At 40.8% G+C, this 18,614-nt stretch overlaps 1 protein-coding gene across 1 annotated transcript in view; it reads right to left on the bottom strand.

The window, feature by feature from the left end:
* The window catches only part of Myo5a (myosin VA), a 145,293-nt gene that overhangs the window by 101,958 nt on the left and 24,721 nt on the right, over positions 1-18,614 (bottom strand). Inside the window, exon 2 of the mRNA XM_055596857.1 lies at positions 502-612. Within this exon, the coding sequence (XP_055452832.1) occupies positions 502-612 (111 nt within the window). The remainder of the gene's footprint in view (positions 1-501; positions 613-18,614) is intronic.

Below are 18,614 nucleotides of genomic sequence, written 5' to 3'. Positions count from 1 at the left end.
AAAAAAAAAAAAAAAAAAAAAAAAAAAAAAAAAAAAAAAAAAAAAAGCTGTAGTGCAGAGACAGAATTGGTGGTAAGGTCTTCTGCTGGCTAGCAAACACTTCAAATGTATTAGCTTCTTAGTAAGTATTTCCCACATAATTAAGTTTCGGCAAATATAAAATCTTAGACTGGTACTTAATGACTAGGAAATAAGTGCAGTGCTGTCCCAAACATAAAATATGAATATACACACACAACTTTAGGATTAAAATTAGATATTAAGGCAAATTTGATAATCATAATAAATGTATAAGCTAAAACTATGGAGTTTTAAAGCATGTCCTATTCTCATGGGCCTCAGTGTAGGGTAGAAAAATTATCATTTTTATCAAAATAGTAAATACCAATATTAGATTAACTCAAAATTAACGTTATAATTGGGATTAAACAAATCATAGTAAAATTCTTTCACCCTCCTTCACTTTAAGCTAAATACAAGAAATGAATGAGACGTTCTCACCTTCCCTTCCTCCAGGCGAAGCAGGAGCACCTTATCTCCAGGCTTATAATCTCTGAGCAACTCTGCTGACTTCCACACTTCTTCGGGATCAGGTATCCAAACCCTGGCAAACTAGACAACAAAAGCAAAGAAATTTAAGCTGGCAAATCAAACACTTAACAATCATATGTAAAACATATCATACCATAACTTTACTTATAGTTAATTTACTAACAAGGCATCTTAAACCAGCTATGGTGGTGCATGTCTATAATCCCAGTACTAGAAGGGGAAAAAAGAATGAGAAATTCAAGGTCAATCTCAGCTACATAGTAAGAGGCCAGCCTGGGACCCTATTTCAAACAAAATAAAACAAAACAGCAGCAACAAAAGGGGCTCTGGGCTATACAAAATTTGTTTGTTGTTTGTGTCTGCGAGACAGCATTTTACTGCACAGCCGAGGCTGTACAATGCAGCCCTTGACCTCACAACCCTCCTGCTTAGGCCTCCTGAGTATTGTGATTACAGGTATACACCACTCCTGCATGACATTTACTTTTAAAATTAGAATAGAAAAGTGGGTTAGCCCCAGTATCACCACCATTCCCAAATTACATAAATAATATGCTCTGAAAAAAATAACTAAAATTAAAACCCGACTTTGCTTTATATAGTAACTGTAATTTGGGGTAAAAATTTACATATTTTCAAAGTTCTAGAGTGGTAATTTAACAGCAAAGCTATCTCTTTATAGTGGCATTTGTGATCAAAATCTTTCATGTGGTTTCATCAGCTGCAAAGCCTTGGTGACTTCCTAGACACCCTTCAGGAAACATTCTGGTGGAGAGGTGAAAAATAAGCTTGTGGCCTGAAGCCACAGATGACTTACAGACTGCATAGCTAAAATTTTCTGTGAGAAAAGAGTTTTGTTGCTAATTTTAAAAGTTGAAGAAAAATTGTTATTTAAGTTTTTGTTTTGTTTCTCTGTGCAGCATTAACTGTCCTGAACTTGCTTTGTAGACCAGGCTGGTCTTGAGCTCACACCAATCTGCCTGCCTCTGCCTCCCAGAGTGCTGAGATTACAGGCATGTGTTACTGTGCTTTGTTATTTAAAGTTTGAACACATTCTTTTATGGAGATTAATGGAAAATGGTACTTGACTAGCCACATATTTGGCTCGAGTGGTCCCAATACCATGAGAATGCGTGATAATCACCACAAAGTCCTAAAACTATTGCCTCAACTAGTTGCTCTCTGTATCTAAGCTAGATAGGGAGTTTTGAGAAAAAGTAAAAGAATATATTAATGTGCATAAATATTACTAACACCCTAAGGAAACAATATGCGATATCTGCTTGGACTCTCCAAGAAGGAATCACCCTTTAAGATGTGAATACAGGGCTGGTGAATGGCATAGCAGGTAAGGTGCCTGGCATGAAGCCTGAGTGCAGTTCCTGGAACCTACATGGTACAAGGAGAGAAATGATTCCTGCAAGTTGCCCTGAGTTCCACTTGGCATGAACTTCCCCTGACCCCCAACACATACACACACACACACACACACACACACACACACACACACACACTTGCACACACGCACGCATGCACGTGCTTACGCATTCATACATACCTGCACACATGCATGCACACATAAAGTGTAAATAAGTAAATGAATAAACAAATGAAGAGTCTTACATTCTAATGTTCGGTTTCATATTGTAGGACAAGCTAGATCCAGGGGGCTAAGGGGACATACTGTATTGTGCTAGACTATATCTCGTCTCTGACCTACACTTACATTCTCATTTCCCGTCAAATCATCTCCAGGTCAACTCTTCCTCCCTCTCTACCTCTTATTCTCCTTCTCTGTCCTTCCTTCCTTCCTGGCAATGATGGCAGTGCTGACAACTGAACCAATGATAAGCAGACACTATCACTGAATTTAGAGCCTTAGTCCCCAATCCCCTTTTTAAGTTGGAAGCAGAGTCTCACTAAGATGGTCTTAACTGGCTATATAGACCAGGCAGACCTTGAACTTATGGTCCCTCTGCTGCAACTAACCAAGCATTTAGAATACAGGTGTGCACCACCATGCTCAGCTAGACTTGAGTCATGTATGTGTTTACGTGTACATGCATGTATGTGTAAGTGTGTAAATCAAGATATGATCTTCCTCTATTGCTTTCCATCTTTTGTTTGGAGACATGGTCTCGAGCTGATCCTGGAACTCACCAATTCATCAAAAATAAATGACCAACAAGCTCTAGGGAATTGTTTGACTCTGCCTCCCTTGAGCTAGGATTACAGGCATGTGCTAAAGGCCTAGATTTTTATGTAGGTGCTGGAGATCTGAACCCAGGGCCTTATGCTTGCATGACAAGCACTTCACCAACTCCCTGGCCCTGGGTTTCATTATTTATAGAGACCCAGATGTACTGTACTTGGGCTTGAATTGAAATGACATCTGGATTTAGCTGTACAAGCAGAGATTTCAGAGCAGCAGTGATGTAATGATATTCTACGTACTGGCCACAGTTCTGCAAACCTGTAATGACAACAATCCCTAGTAAAAGAGAGATGTAAATGATTTAGCAATACATTTAAAGGTGGGGCAATGAGAATTAAAAGGTAGTGAGTGGGTGACTGAATGCAGAGATCTGAGACTGCTTAAAGGAAATATCTGTGGGCAGTAAAATATTTCAGCCCGCACCTGCACAAGACATTACATTAACCTTGGTACTGACAGATTTCTCAACCTCCCTTTTAGGACACTGCTCTGACAGGATGCAGACCTTTCCAAACAACCATATCGTATGGCTGTTGGTGTTTGGGAAGCTAGCTGTAGTGGAATACTCAGGTAACCTGAGTGCTTGAGAGACTAAGGAAGGAGGACAGATGCAAGTTTAAGGCTATCTTGAACTACATGGTGAATTTCAGGCTAGTGAGGACAACATAAAAATGTCTCAAAAGCAGGGCATGGTGGCACATGCCTTTGATCCCAGTGCTCAGAGAGGCAGAGACAGGCAGATCTCTGTAAGTTCGAGGCCAGCCTGGACTACAAAGTTCCAGGACAGTCAGGATGTGACACAGAGAAACCTTGTCCCAGGGAAAAAAAAAAAAAAAATCTGTTTTAAGAAAGGAAGGAAGTCTCATCAGGACTGCTTAAATCCTTTTCCTCTGCGGCCTGGCAAGGTTGCATCGCGAGGGGTAGGTGATCAAAGAACAGGCAACACAGACAGCCCCTGCTCCCCTTACTCAGGAACCCATGTGGAGACTGAACTGCCTATTGGGTACATCTGAGCAGAGAGTCTAGGACCTCTCAGATGGCAGGGGAGGAGGACTCCCCCTTTCAGTAGACTAGGGGAAGGGAATGGGGAGGAAAGGGAGGGAGGGTGGGACCAGGAAGAGATGTAAAAATAAAAATAATTTTTATTTTTACAATTTATTCATTTAATTAGAATATTAGATATAGAATAAATAGAATAATTAGAATAATATTCTAATTAGAATATTCTAATTAGAATTAGAATATTAAATGAATAAATTGTAAAAATAAAAATTAAGTTTGAAAGAATTGAGAAAAAAGGAAGGAAGTGGCTCGGTCTCTGTGAGCCCCTGTGGGCCCAGGTTACTTTATTCTGTAGGTCTACTTGTGGTGCCCTTGACCCCTTCAGCTCCCTCTCTCCGTCCCCCAACTCTTCCACAAAATTCCCTGAGTGCAGCCTACTGTTTGGCTGTAGGTCTAGGCATCTGTGTCCATCAGCTGTTGGATGAAGCCTCTCAGAAGACAGTTATGCTAGGCTCCTGTCTGTAGGTACAGCAGAGTATTATTAATAGTGATAAGGTTGGCTCTCTCCCATGGGGTGGGTCTCAAGTGGGGCCAGTCATTGATTTGCCAGTCCCTCAATCTCTGCTCCATCCTACTCCCTACACTTCTTTAAGGCAACACAAATTTCAGGTCAAAGGCTTTATGGAGGGGCTGGTGTTCCCCTCCCTCCACTGGAAGTCCCACCTAGCTACAGGAGGTGTTGACTGCAGGCTTCTTAATACCCACTGCTAGAAGTCTCAGCTAGGGTCACCCCCACAGACTCCCAGGAACCTCCCCTGTCCTAGAGATGACTCCCCCACTGATTTCTATTCTCTCTCCCCGTCTTCCCCTCCTGCTCTCCTACACCTGAGAGGGTAGGAGACCCCCCATACCTTCCCCACCCTCTCTTCCACCCAGTTCCCTCCCTCCAACTACTTCAGATGTCTGTTTTGTTTCCTCTTCTGAGTGAGATTTAAGCATCCTCCCTTGGGTCCTTCTTGGCTTCTTTGGGTCTATGGATTATAGCATGGTTATCCTGTACTTCAAGGCTAATATGCACTTATAAGTGAGAATATACCATGTTTGTCTTTCTGGGTCTGGGTTATCTTTTCTAGTTCTATCCATTTGCCTGAAAATTCCATGATTTCTTTGTTTTTAATAGCTGAGTAGTATTCCACTGTATAAATGTACAACATTTTCTTTATCTATTCTTCAGTTGTGGGACATCTGTGTTGTTTCCAAGCCCCAATCAAAGTGCAAACTTGGCTGGACCTAGACCCCCGATACATACGTAGCAAATGTGCAGCTTGGTCAACATGTGGGTCCCCTAACAATGGGTGTAGGGGTTGTCTCTGACTCTGTTGCCAGCCTCTGGATTACTTTCTCCTAGCTGGGCTGCCTTGTCAGACCTCAGTGAGAGAGGATGCGCTTAGTCCTTCTAGGACTTGAGGTACCAGGGTGGGTTGGTACCCCTTTGGGGCCTCCACTTCTCTGAGAAAAAAGAGAGGAGGGAATGGGGGTGGTGCATGAGGTTGGGACTGAAAGGAGTAGAGGGAGGCAGCTGAGATCAGGCTGTAAAGTGATTAGAGAAAGGAAGGAAGGAAGGAAGGGAGGGAGGAGGGAGGGAGGAGGAGGAAGGAAGGAAGGAAGGAAGGAAGGAAGGAAGGAAGGAAGGAAGGAAGGAAGGAAGGAAGGAAGGAAGGAAGGAAAAGAATAAAGGCAGGCAGACAGGCAGGCCACAAAAACAACTCAGTATATTCTATATAGCTTAAAACTCATCTAATTTTTCACTTTTCTTGTATGATTAAAGAATAATAAAAATTTTAATGTGAACAATTTACAAAGAAAAGAGTACTGAAATTTTTAGTATGATACTATGATAGTAAAACATTATTATATTATTAGAATTATAGGTTCTAATCCAGCTACCATACTTGCCTTAGCATTTATTTATGGCAACTCTAAAATAGGGATTACAGTAACATCAGTCTCTGCCTTAAAGATTATACACACAGACACTTTGTAAAAGTATAATAAAAAGTATTAACAATATATCAGTACAGGTAAGGTTGTTAATGTTTTCTCCACAGGAAGTGATTTCTAATGTCAGATATAAAATTTTTTTACTTAAACTTGTTTTATAACTTTTTCTCTGGTACACAGTCAATAAACCGAAAAATATAATTAAAATCGCTAATTCAACAGGTGTTTCTCTGTAGCTGCTCTGCGGTAGTTTGAAAGAATAACCCCCAGAGGCACTTCTGTTTGAACACTTGGTTCCCAGTTGGTGGAACAGGTTGGGAAGGGTAGGAGATGTGGCCTCGTTGAGGAGGTGTGTCACTAAAGGTGGACTCTGCGGTTTCAAAAGATGTATGCCACTCCAGTGTGCTGCACTTGCTGCACTAGGCTTGTGGATTAAGATGGGAGCTTAGACGCTGTTCCAGCTGCCTTCCACCATGCTTTCATTCCTCCATCGTAGACTCTAACCTCTGGAACCCAGTTAACCTTCTTCATAAGATGTTGTGGGTCATGGTGTTCCATCATAGCAATAGAAAAGTATCTACTATATGCTATACCTCTTACTTTACAAAGTTAATATTTTTGCGATTTTCTCTGAAAGGATCTACTAGTACCAGAAAAGAAACATAAACATATAACATCAAAGTCATAAAATGGTCTACTACCTTGACTGATGAAAACACAGAAAACTTAAGCAAACCAGGAAAGCTTGTAGAGGAATGACTGGCCTTGCCTAGCTAGTAGGAGATTTTAAAGAAGCACCATTGTGTTAGCAGCTTAGATTTCCACCATGCTTTGCAATGAGTACTTGTCAAAAGCTGTGCCTCCCAAAGCGTGGTATTAACACATTCCGACAAGTAGATGGCTAATGCCCTCACCTACACCTGAGGCAAGATATTCAGACAAGCTTCTCTGATAATCAGCTTCTCTTACCATACTGCTACCTCTTAGGAAAGAGTCCAAGGAGAAAGAAAAACAGCTACGAATCCTGTATATTCACACTACAACCTCTTTGTGCTTCTCCATAGTAGTTAGAACCAAACCTTCATTCTAACATGCCTCTGTTACTGCTCACACTACCTTCCACTCCTTTTCCAGGAGCCAATGCAAATGTACATGAAAACCCCAAAGAACAGCACTACACTCATCCAGTTACATCCAGCACATGGGCCAAGAGAAACAAGGCCTCTAGATCTCTAGCAGGGAGAACCCAGCAGCCACTAGAAACAGAGCAGACAGCTGCTATGGATCAATCTACCTTCGATATTAGACTATATAATCCTTCAATGCCATTGTCAAATCCCTTCAAGGTTGACTAAGGTCCTTAAGCCACCTGGTGGGCAGAACACATTGATTTTATTTAAGATCAAAGGACAAGAGATAAAAAGGCTGGGATGAGAGGTGGGGAAAGTAACTCTGAAGGTTTAACTCAGGGTTCTCCCTGGAGCCACATTAGGGTGTAAGGCCACAAAGTGTGTTTGAGATGGAACATGAGTCAAGTACTTAAAGTAGAGAGATTCATAAAGTGGTAAGCAGGAAAGAAAACAATGAAAGGAACTGGTAGGAGAGGAAAAACAAGGGTTTAGGATTTGAGATACACACTATGAATGAAGCAAAATAAGAATTAAAAAGTCCAGAACAAATCTGTATTAGATGAAGGAATGAAAAAAAGCTTAAAATAGGTCAAAATAAAATATAGATTCTAGAAGTTTAGTTCAGTGGTAGAGTACTTGCCTAGCATGCATATTCAATCCCCAGCACTGTAAAATAAATAAAGGTATTTAAAAAAATTTTTTTAATGCAAACACATCAGAATTGTGATAACTGGATTCACTTGAAATAAGAACTAAGGTTGAAATAAGAAATGGGATTAAGTCTAACCAGGCCTCAGAGGAAGACAATGCAGCCAGTCCTGATGAGACCTGATAGGCTAGGGTCAGAGGGAAGGGGAGGAGGTCCTCCCCTATCAGTGGACTTGGAAGGGGCATGGGAGGTGAAGAGAGAGGGAGGGTGGGATTAGGAGGGAATGAGGGAGGAGCTACAGCTGGGATATAAAGTGAATAAACTATAATTAACATAAACAAACAAATAAATAAATAAAAAGCAAGAAAAAGTTCAGGAGGTAAGCAAAAGGGAAAAAAAGAAATGAGATTAAGAATAAAATAAGATAGGTTAAACTTTGTAATTCACAAAATCTGAGGAAATAATGTTAGCACAGATTTAAGTTGTATAATGTAGCTTGCAAGGAAAATAAAAGGCACCCGTAATTTTCACAATGCAACTTAATTGGCCTGCCTGGCGGTGATGAGGTAATTCTGAGAGTGTAATGGAAGCACACTGGAAAGGCGGGTTCCGGGGCCATGCCTCCCTGGTATGCACTACAGAAGGGCAGCAGACTACGCTACCACATGCAGCATAACCCTGGCACCTTCCAGGAAAGTGCATCTCTCCTGCTTAAGGACGCCCCAGTCATCCTTTTGTTTCCTGCCACAAGGACAATACTGAAGAGATCCTTGATTAGTGCAAATGACTCACTGAAATTGTGCTCACTTGCATTTTGTCAGTCAAGGAAGCCTGAAGGAGGGACACCAAAAGCAGCTGTGTTTCTGATGCCTCAGACATTCAGGAACAAAGCCAACAGCATTAGCAAGAACCAGCCAACCCTTGAAACCCAACAAACCTGACCCATATGATCCTCTTTCCCCTTAAGTTCCTTCATGTGCAAATCTGTTCACTTAGTATTTGAACATCTTTCCCACATTCCATATTAAATCATTAGCACCTAAATAATTCAACTTCTGTTGGTGCATTCATTCATTGTCAATGTTTGCAAAATGATTTTGTATCATTTCAAAAAAACGTTGTGTGTGTTTGTGTGTCCATGTCCCTCTGAGCCATGAGCTGAAGAAAGAATCATCACCAGAGGCTCCTCCTTTGAACCTGACACATTAATGACATTCTACATGGCTACTCACAATTATAGAATGTCTGGGGTGAACTATTCAAGAGCTATTACTCTAAAATGTACATAATGGGCTCTATAAGTAAGGAAGAAAACATTAAAGAAACTAAAAAATCTTGAACAATGTTAAACTATTTAATTTTAAAACTTTATGAGATAGTCCATACATATAAAAGAAGATTAATGTACATACACATATATGTTAAACAAAGAGTGATTCAATAAATTCTCAAAGGGCTATCACCTAGGCCCAGAAACAGAATATCAGTAATTGTTCTAACCCCCTTAACAGAATAGCTTCTTCATCACTTAACCCCACTCCCGTATTACCCCACTCTTCTCAAAGTCATGTCCCAGTCAGGGTTTTCTGTACCCTGTAGGGCCATGCTGTCACATGTCTATGCCTTTGCTTTAGCTGTCTCCTCCATCTGGATCACCATTCCTCTATTTCCAACAAGTAGAACATCATTGTCCCTTCCACCTGTCTGTCCTCAATGCCACCTTCTCCAAGAACCCCTACTTCCCTCTCAATGTCTCCTGTATCTCTGACAGCCTATCAGGTTCCTATCCCACTACTTGATGACTTATCCGCTGTAGAGACTGTGAGCTCCTTGAAAGGAGCGCTGTCTTTTTCACATTTGTCTCTCTAGAACTTTTACACAAGGCCTGCCCTTAATAATCTTTCATGAGCTCTGGTCATATGACTGTTCTTGGCCTCAGATGATAAACTCCATGGGGGTGCACTAAACGAATTTCCCAACGCTCTCTGAAATAGAGAAAGGTGCCCGGAGTGTGGGACCATGGAGGACATGTCAGAATGCCAAGAGAAAGAAGAGCCTAGCCTGTATGAGGAGAGATCTGGCTCCACCCTGACTCTACCACAAAGTCCTCACTGAAACGGCAGAGAAATGTACTTCTACCCCCTATGCTCACCACCTTCTACAGCAGCAGAGGAGGAGAGCAGATGGGAATGAGGGAAAGCCCGCAGTCTAAAACAGGGCAAGGAGCCATACTAAAATGGAAAGAAAGGGGCACAGACTGGGCTAGGGTGTGGTAATACGTGCATTTGGTGTAGAGTTAAAAGTAAGAACGGAAGTGTTCAGTGCCCATCACATCTAGGTAGAAATGATGATGAACTAAGCAGCAACAACCAACTCTGTCTAATGGAATTTATCACAAATCTATAAGCAATAAAGCTGTAATTCGTGAGCATTTTCTGTGTGCCCAGGGATCTCACATGAATAACTTTACCCAAATCATTACAATAGTCCCATTATTAACCCATTTTAACACATACTGAGACAGACCATAAATGTGGTAAAATGGTGTTCAAATGTGTCTACACTAAGAGGTACACGTTCTCGCCACTCCAGATGTACCTCTTGTTTAAAAAAGACAGAGATTAATTTCATCTCCCCAAATTGTTCTTGTTAGCACCATCCATGTGCCTGGGTAGAATTTAGTAATATTTCACCCAAAATAATGTGTTAGAACCACACCAGTCAGCATGACATCCTTCTTGCAGTGCTCCGGCTAGCCAGGACCTCAGGGTGCGGCTCTGCCAGGGAGGAACGGCATCAGTGAGAAGAGAGCTGATGTTTAGTTAAGGACTAAAACATAACAAATGAATAATTTCTGATTCATGAGCTTCTCTAAATGAACAAAATGATAGGGATAATTTAAGATTTTTTTTTATAATTCTTAAAATTATATCACTGGTACAATAAAATGTGCTTAGTTTAAAAATAAGTCAGGTTTTTGGGATTAATGTGAGGGAGGATCATCTGATTGCGTGGGTGATACTTTCAGCTCCCTGTAAACCCAGCTACAGATCTTGACCCTACATAAGGCTAAGTTCAGAGATCCATCAAGCAGGAGGGCCTGATGATAAAGGCAGTTTTCTGTGTCACCCAGCAATAAAGTACCCTACAAAGAAGAAGGAAGAAGAAGGAGGAGGAGGAGGAGGAGGAGGAGGAGGAGGAGGAGGAGGAGGAGGAGGAGGGGAAGGAGAAGGAGAAGGAGAAGGAAAAAAGAAGAGGAGGAGGAAGAGGAAGAAGAGGAGCAGGGGGTTACGTAAGTTGACAGAGCACTTGCATAGCATGCAGGAAGCCTGGGTTTGAATCAAAAGCACCTATAAATGGAATACAATAGTAACACAAGTATTGGTGGATGCAACAGTCCAGAAGTGCAAGGCCATCCTCCATTTTACAGTGAGTTTGAAGCCAATCAGCCTGTGCTACATGTGACCCTGTTTCAAACACACACTCTCACACACACACGAACCAAAATTCAAATCAACTTCTGATAAGCATTAAAATTGTAATTCTTTAAATTTATAAGAAAAATTAGTTTTTTTAAAAATTCATACTAAGGGAGCAAAAGTTAGATGATTTTATTTCTCTATAATTTTAGTTTTAGATGGGAAAGGTTTGGAATGGATATTTTTAGGCATTGAGGTTCTTTTACTATTCCTAAAAATATTATATTTAAAACTACATCTCACTTTGTAAGAATATCTTTAATATACACATCAAGAAAAATCATTTGTATCTACAAATTAGTCATTGGTCTTTAAAGATATAAAATTCTTAATAAATAAATTAATCAACAGTAGAATTGAATTACAACAAATAAAGCAATCATGCTGTTCATGTTCATTGCGAAGCTTTGATCAGAACAGCAAAAGTTCTGTACTAAAGTCTTACCACATGCTGCATGACTGCTGTTATTAAAGAAATCCCTTGTTCAACAAAAAAGCCTGGGAGAGTTAGCCAAAGTCATTTAACAAACAACAGAATCATGTTCAAACTCAGGATGAGCTCAGGCTTCACAGTGCTTAGGATACAACAAAGCAATCTCAATGAGCTGCTTTCTCCTAAGAACAAAGCCATCCAGTTAAGAAATGAAGTCACACCTTCCTATCATTTAGCTTAGAGAAAAGTATATAATGGGGGTCTCATGTATAGGTCTCAAGACAGAGATGTTTTCCTCCCATTTAGGCTATCACCATATAAACAAACCAGAAATGAAAGAAGTCATGGGCAGCCTTTAAAATGTTTTACATAAAATACTCTATATGTTGAATTTTAAGGAATTGTGGAGTTAAAATTCACGTATATGAGGCAATGTGCTTAAGATAGTCAAATCTGATGAATAACAGGCAGGCACTGGATGCAGTTCCCGTCTGTGTATAACAAGTAGCTCCCTGTTTGCAGGCTTGAGGACAGACTCTAGGCTGAGATCAGGGTTACTAAGCTCAGAGCATGTTCCACGATAGCTCTTAAGACATAGAGCCAGACAGGAGAAAACTTCCTGAACAGAACACCAACAGCACAGGCTCTAAGAGCAACAATCAATATTGGGACCTCACGAAACTGAAAAGCTTCTGTAAAGCAAAGGACACTGTTGTCAGAACAAAACGACGGCCTACAGACTGGGAAAGGATCTTCACCAATCCTATATCTGACAGAGGGCTAATACCCAGAACATATAAAGAACTCAAGAAGTTAAACAGCAACAAATCAAGTAATCCAATTTAAAAATGGAGTAAAGAGCTAAACAGAGAATTCTCCATAGAGGAATATCGGATAGCAGAGAAACACTTAAAGAAATGCTCCATGTCCTTAGTCATCAGGGAAATGCAAATCAAAATGACCCTGAGATTTCACCTTACACTCATCAGATGGCCAAGATCAAAAACACAAATGACAACACATGCTGGAGAGGATGTGGAGAAAGGGGAACCCTCCTCCATTGCTGGTGGGAAAGTACACTTGTACAATCACTTTGGAAATCAATCTGGCGCTTTCTCAGACAATCATGGAATAGTGCTACCTCAAGATCCAGCTATACCACTGGTAGGCATAAATCCAAAATATGCTCAAGTATACAACAAGGACATTTGCTCAACCATGTTCGTAGCAGCTTTCCAGAAGCTGGAAACAAACCAGATGTCCCTCGATGGAAGAATGTATGCAGAAATTGTGGTACATTTACACAATGGAATACTACTCAGCAATTAAAAACAAGAAAATCATGCAAATGGTGGAAACTAGAAAAAATCATCCTGAGTGAGGTATCCCAGAAGCAGAAAGACACACATGGTATATACTCACTTATAAGTGGATATTAGACATATAATATAAGATAATCATGCTAAAATCTGTACACCTAAAGAAGCTAATCAACAACTGAGTAAGAGGTTCAATCCTCACTCAGAAAGGCAAATGGGATGGACATCAGAAGAGGGAGAAAACAGTAAACAGGACAGGAGCCTATCAGAGGGCCTCTGAAAGACTCTACCTGCAGGGTAACAAAGCTGAGACTCATAAACAAACTTTGGGCAGAGTGCAGGAAATCTTGTGAAAGAAGAGGGAGATAGAAAGACCTGGAGGGGACAGGAGCTCCACAAAGAGAACAACAACAAAATCTAGGCCCAGGGGTTTTTTCTGAAACTGATACTCCAACCAAGGACCATGCATGGAGATAACCTAGAACCCTGCACAGATATAGCCCATGGCAGCTCAGTGTCCAAGAGGGTTCCCTTGTAAGGGAAACAGGGGCTGTCTCTGACATAAACTCAGTGACTGCCTCTTTGATTACCTCCTCTGAGGGGGAGGGGGCAGGCTTACCAGGCCACAGAGGAAGACAATGCAGCCAGTCCTGATGAGACCTGATAGACTAGGGGCAGATGGAAGGGGAGAAGGACCTCCCCTATCAGTGGACTGGGGGAGGGGGGAAGCAGAGGCAGATGGATCTCTATGAGTTCGAGGCCAGACTGGTCTGCAGAGTGAGCTTTAGGACAGTGAACACAGAGAAGCCCTGTATTAAGAAAAGCAAAACAAAACAGAACAAAAGAAACCAGGATGCTGTTTAGACTGCATTGTTTTTGTTCTTACATAGTTCTAATATATCTTCCCCACTCTCAGCTTAAATTTCTCTCTAGCTCAGATCTTTCAATTGAACTCCAGACTCCAGGCTCGCAAAACTGTTCATATCTCTGCTTGCGGCATCTTAACTTTAACAAGCACAACAACTGAGCAGCTCTCCCATCTCCATTTAAGTACGACCTTCCTGTAGCACCCTCTAAGTAACAGAAGGGCGCCTCCACCAGCAAGCTACTTGCTCTTGGAGGAAACTAGTCCTTAGTACTGCCTTCACTTTTGCCCCTTTGTCAATCAAGACCCACCACTGATATTCAGCTAGACTTAGCAGCCCCCTTGCATGTTCACAGTTAGTACTCTATTCCTAGCCATTACCTTGTCTGGAACTGGGAAAAAACAAAACAAAACAAACAAAAACTTTCCATCAAGCTTTCTCTCCTCGTTCTCTGTTAAGCACCCAAAGTGATCTTTTTGAAATGGAAAAATCTGACTGTCTCACCCTTGCTTAAAACCCTTTATAAATATATAAAAATATTCACATATGCCCCTGGAGCCTTAGTTGGTACCTGCCTTTTGACTGTTTCAGAAAAAAACAGCCTCATCACATGCTCACCCATTGCTTAGGTCCCCTCTAACAGCCCAACCAAGAACTATTTGCATTGGTTTCCTTTAGCTGCTTGAGTGCCCATGGTACCTCAAGCTCTGAGACTTGTTCTCTGGCTCTAGCTTGCTCTGAAGCCCCTGGTTTGAGGTTTGATTGGTTTTTCATTATCCTTCAGACCTCAGGCTCAAATAGCTGTCACTTAAGATATTCCCTGATCTTCATACCTAAATAAAGCCTTAAAGTTGCATTATTTCACATAACTCTTTACTTCACTGTAAACACTGTGAAATCAGAAACTGAAATCTATTTTTGCTGAAAACTGATACGCTGAGCTATAATGGGTGCTTCTGTGTCAAGGAATGTTTTATTCACCACACCAAAGGCATTATAAATCATCAGATGCATTCCCACTGTGAAAACATAATGTGCATTTGAGATAGCAGATCACTATGTGCGTGGATCTCAGTTTATCTCTGACCCCGTGACTTGACTGTATGTCTCTTTGTTTCTCTCTTCTGTTCTGTTGTTGAAATCAAGGCTCACATATCCTAGGCTGACTTTGAATTTGCTATGTACCTTAGAATGACCTTGAACTTCTGTTCTTCCTGCCTCTACTTTCCAATTTCTGGGCTTATAGGTATATGCTACCATATGAAGTTTTTAATAGTTACTTTAAAATTAAAAGCAGAAATAACATTATATAAAAGTTATAAAATTCTGACTCAGCAATTGCCAAAATCTGAAGCGTGTGCTTTGCTTCCCCAAACTGTGATAGTCTTTACATGTTAAAAGAAGTAGTTAAACTGATAAAGATACCTGAGCTGAATGGGACGAATGGACAGGACAATGAGGACGCAATGAGAAAAATCAAAGTCAGCTGCCGGCCTATTTTAGGTTGTAAAACTTTCATATTCATGAACTGAAGACATCTGTTCTTGAGCGAGTTACACTGATTGTAAATGATAAGAGTCTCTGAAAGAGAAATGCAGCACAAGCAAGCAGAGGCTCTGAAAGAACGTGTGCCTCAGCTTTTCCCCCAGACAGCAAGCCAACATCCTGGCAGCAACTGGAACACACTCAGGGGGAGGTGATCAAAGAGCAGGCCAATCAGATTATGTCAGAGGCAGTCCCTCATCCCATACAATTCTTATGCTCATAGCAAAGCAAGGACTTACTGACTGAGCCATCTCCTCCAACACTTTATAACTAAGATGACTGGCTACCCACTATGTAAAAAGCACTTACTTTTACTTGACTTATAATTACTTCCCTGATGCTTCAGAAGATGCCCTTGGATTCCGATTTCTAGAGTGATTAAATTCATGCTGCTTTCTTCGGATACTTCATACTTTCCTACATTTCTATCAGGTAGAAAGTTCTGCTTTCTTTTTTTTAAGTTGATAAGTCTAGTTTTGCTTTGTTTTGTTTTGTTTTGTTTTGTTTTTTCTGAGGCAGAGTTTCTCTGTGTAGCTTTGGCGGTCCTGGACTTGCTTTGTAGACCATACTGGCCTTGAACTCGCATCTGCCTGTACCTCCCCGAGTGCTGGGATTACAAGCATGTGCCACCACACCCAGCTCAGTCTATTTTTGACAGTGCCTCACACCATCTTATTCATTCTAAAATATTAATTTTCTTTCAAGACAATGCAATTCAACAGTTTATTCTATAAACAGGTAAGGTTAAGAATGTGGGCTTTGAAGTCAGATGAGCCTGTGGTTCCTATACCTTCCAACTACATAATCTTAAATGCTATCCAACGTTCTTTGCACAGTGCCTTCATTCATAAAACCAGGTAGTAAGGCTGGCATGTTAGCTCATGCCTACAGTTCCAACATATAGGAGACTGAGATAAGAGAATGATGAGTTTCAGGCTGCAAATGGCTACACAGTAAGTTCCAGGCATGCTTGAGCTACATAACAAGACCCTGCCTAAAAATAAAACTAAACAAACAAAAAGACAAACCCCAGTTAGGAGACACCTACCTCCAAGAGTTGCTACATAGGGAAGTGAGGTAAAGATCACCATATTACGCATGCTATGGCCTACCTCACTCCACCCAGATTTAAGAACCTCGTTGTGTGCCTCTTCAGTGCAATTTGCTCACTCTATTCTACAATGGACTTACTGACTCATCTTCTCCCTCTGTGTTTAAAGCTTCGTTGAGGTCTTCTCCCTTTCTTTGAGCTCTGCATCTGCCAGTCTTCTACTGTTCCCAAAACACCTCAAATGCTATAAATTAAACGCCACTCCTGAATCCTCTGCCAAGAACATACTCCCCTCATGTCCTAACTCTCTTTATGGCCAGTTCCTTCTCATTATTTAGGTCATTTTTTGATGCCTGAAGAGAAAAGTCCTGCCTGACTGCCATACACTTTTTAACATCTGGGGTTGCAAATCTTTCCAACTAGCCTGCAGCCTGAGAAGGCAGCAAATACTGCAACTCCATACTCTAGAACAGCGCCTATCTAGTAAAGAGTGAATACGCAAACGTGTGAGACGGAAGTATTTAACAAGCAGTTAGCTGAAAAACAAAATAAAGCAACCGGTTAGGACCAGGGTGCGGATGACCTCAAATGGTTTTGCAGGCAAGCTGGCCTACTTACATCCTTCAGAATATAATGGAGTAGAGGCTTTTTAAAAAGAGTAAAGAAAGAAATTATTTCCATCCCAAGTTCTATCAGACGTCTTTCAGTCATAATCAAAAGCACATCTTGTACAACTGCTGGCTGATCAGTGTTCTCTCCCTGCTTCTTTGTATATCATTGTCACACGCATTTTTCCTGGGACAAGATTTACATCCTATACACATAATTGCTACACAATGTCATTTGTATTAGATAGATGGGACTACATGGAGGCACTGGGAGTAAGCTTTACCTAAGATTAAATACCAAAAAGAAATACATCTGGTATTGTCTCACCAACGATGAGAGCTAGAAGGAGATTCACATGCTGGAAACAAGAGTCTGGAGTAGCCATAAGCCTAAGAATCCCACTGGCTTGTAGCAGAAGTGCTCAACTCTGGACTTCTTGGTAACTTTTAAATTTTGTGTATAAATATGTCTATGTATGAGTATGTACATGTGAGTTCAGGTACCCATAAAGGCCAGAAGAGGGCACTGGATCCCCTGGAACTCGAGTTACAAAAGATTATGAGACATCTGATGTGGGAACTGGGGACCAAACTCTGGTCCTGTGCAAAAGAGTTAAGCTTTATCCTCTGAGCCATCTCTTCAGTCCCAAGGATGTCTGCTTGCTAACAAACACTTGCCTCATTTTTAGAGCATCCTTTTAACTGACTGTAGCTTGGGAAAATAGAAATGAAAGTCAATGTAGGCTGTATATTTGAGAAAGGTTGACTGACAATTTTAAAGAAAAGACTAAAACTTTTAGATGGCAAAACACTTCATAAGCAAAGTCAAAAACCCAAACTAACCAAATATAAATTATTTCCCATGGTATATAAAGAAGTCTTACAAATTACTATAAAAAGATAGCAAATAGGCAGATAAAAGAAGCATTACAAAAAAATTAATGACAGGAAAAGATAGATGTTTTCCTTTCACTACCAAACAAATGCAAATACATGCAATCAAGGTGTGCTGTAGGCACATAAGGAAATGTTACCATAAATCCATTAATATGTACAACCAATATGTGCTAATTTTAAAAATACAGAATGATAAAATAAAAATAAAGAATACAATAAAATATTTAAATTGCATTTAAAAATATTTAAGGGTTGGTAAGCTGTTCTGGTAAGTCAACAATCAGCATGAGCACGGAGGACTGCTGGAATGATGGACTCTAGCACATGGTGGAGGAGGGTAGCATGTGCTTGGTGTGTTAGGTAGAGTCTGTGGTTACTTTGTTAGGAGGATCAGAATGTTAGCACTATTGTGAGAGAGTAGAATTCAGCAAAACCAAAGCACACTCAGCATGATACACGGGACACTCAGGCATAATAAAGAGGAAGTAGCTATACTGTTCTGATTTTTTTGGGGGGGGGGAGGGGACCACATGACAGAAAAGAGCTAGAGTAGCTTCTGCCACAGAAGACAGCTGCTAAGATCATATGCAGAAAGAAGAAAGGGGAAGTAACCCCTGTCTGTGAGCACTGGGATTACAGGCAGGTGGAATTCTGAGCCACAGTTTGTTTTTCAATAAGAAAACCAAGATTGCAACAAGGTTAAAAAGAGAGGCAGACATCAGCCCTATGATTCTCAGAAAAAGTGTCAAAAAAACATATGCTCAAGGAAAAAACAGCCGCTTTCTTTAAGTTGGGGTGCCAGGAATATTGGATTATCCCCATGCAAAAGAATGAAACTACGCCTATTGCTCTTATGCTGTGCAAAAA

Source organism: Psammomys obesus, unplaced genomic scaffold, assembly GCF_907164565.1.
Source record: "Psammomys obesus unplaced genomic scaffold, mPsaObe1.curated_primary_1811, whole genome shotgun sequence".
Lineage (NCBI taxonomy): Eukaryota > Metazoa > Chordata > Mammalia > Rodentia > Muridae > Psammomys > Psammomys obesus.
This window is presented reverse-complemented; position numbering and strand designations above follow the sequence as displayed.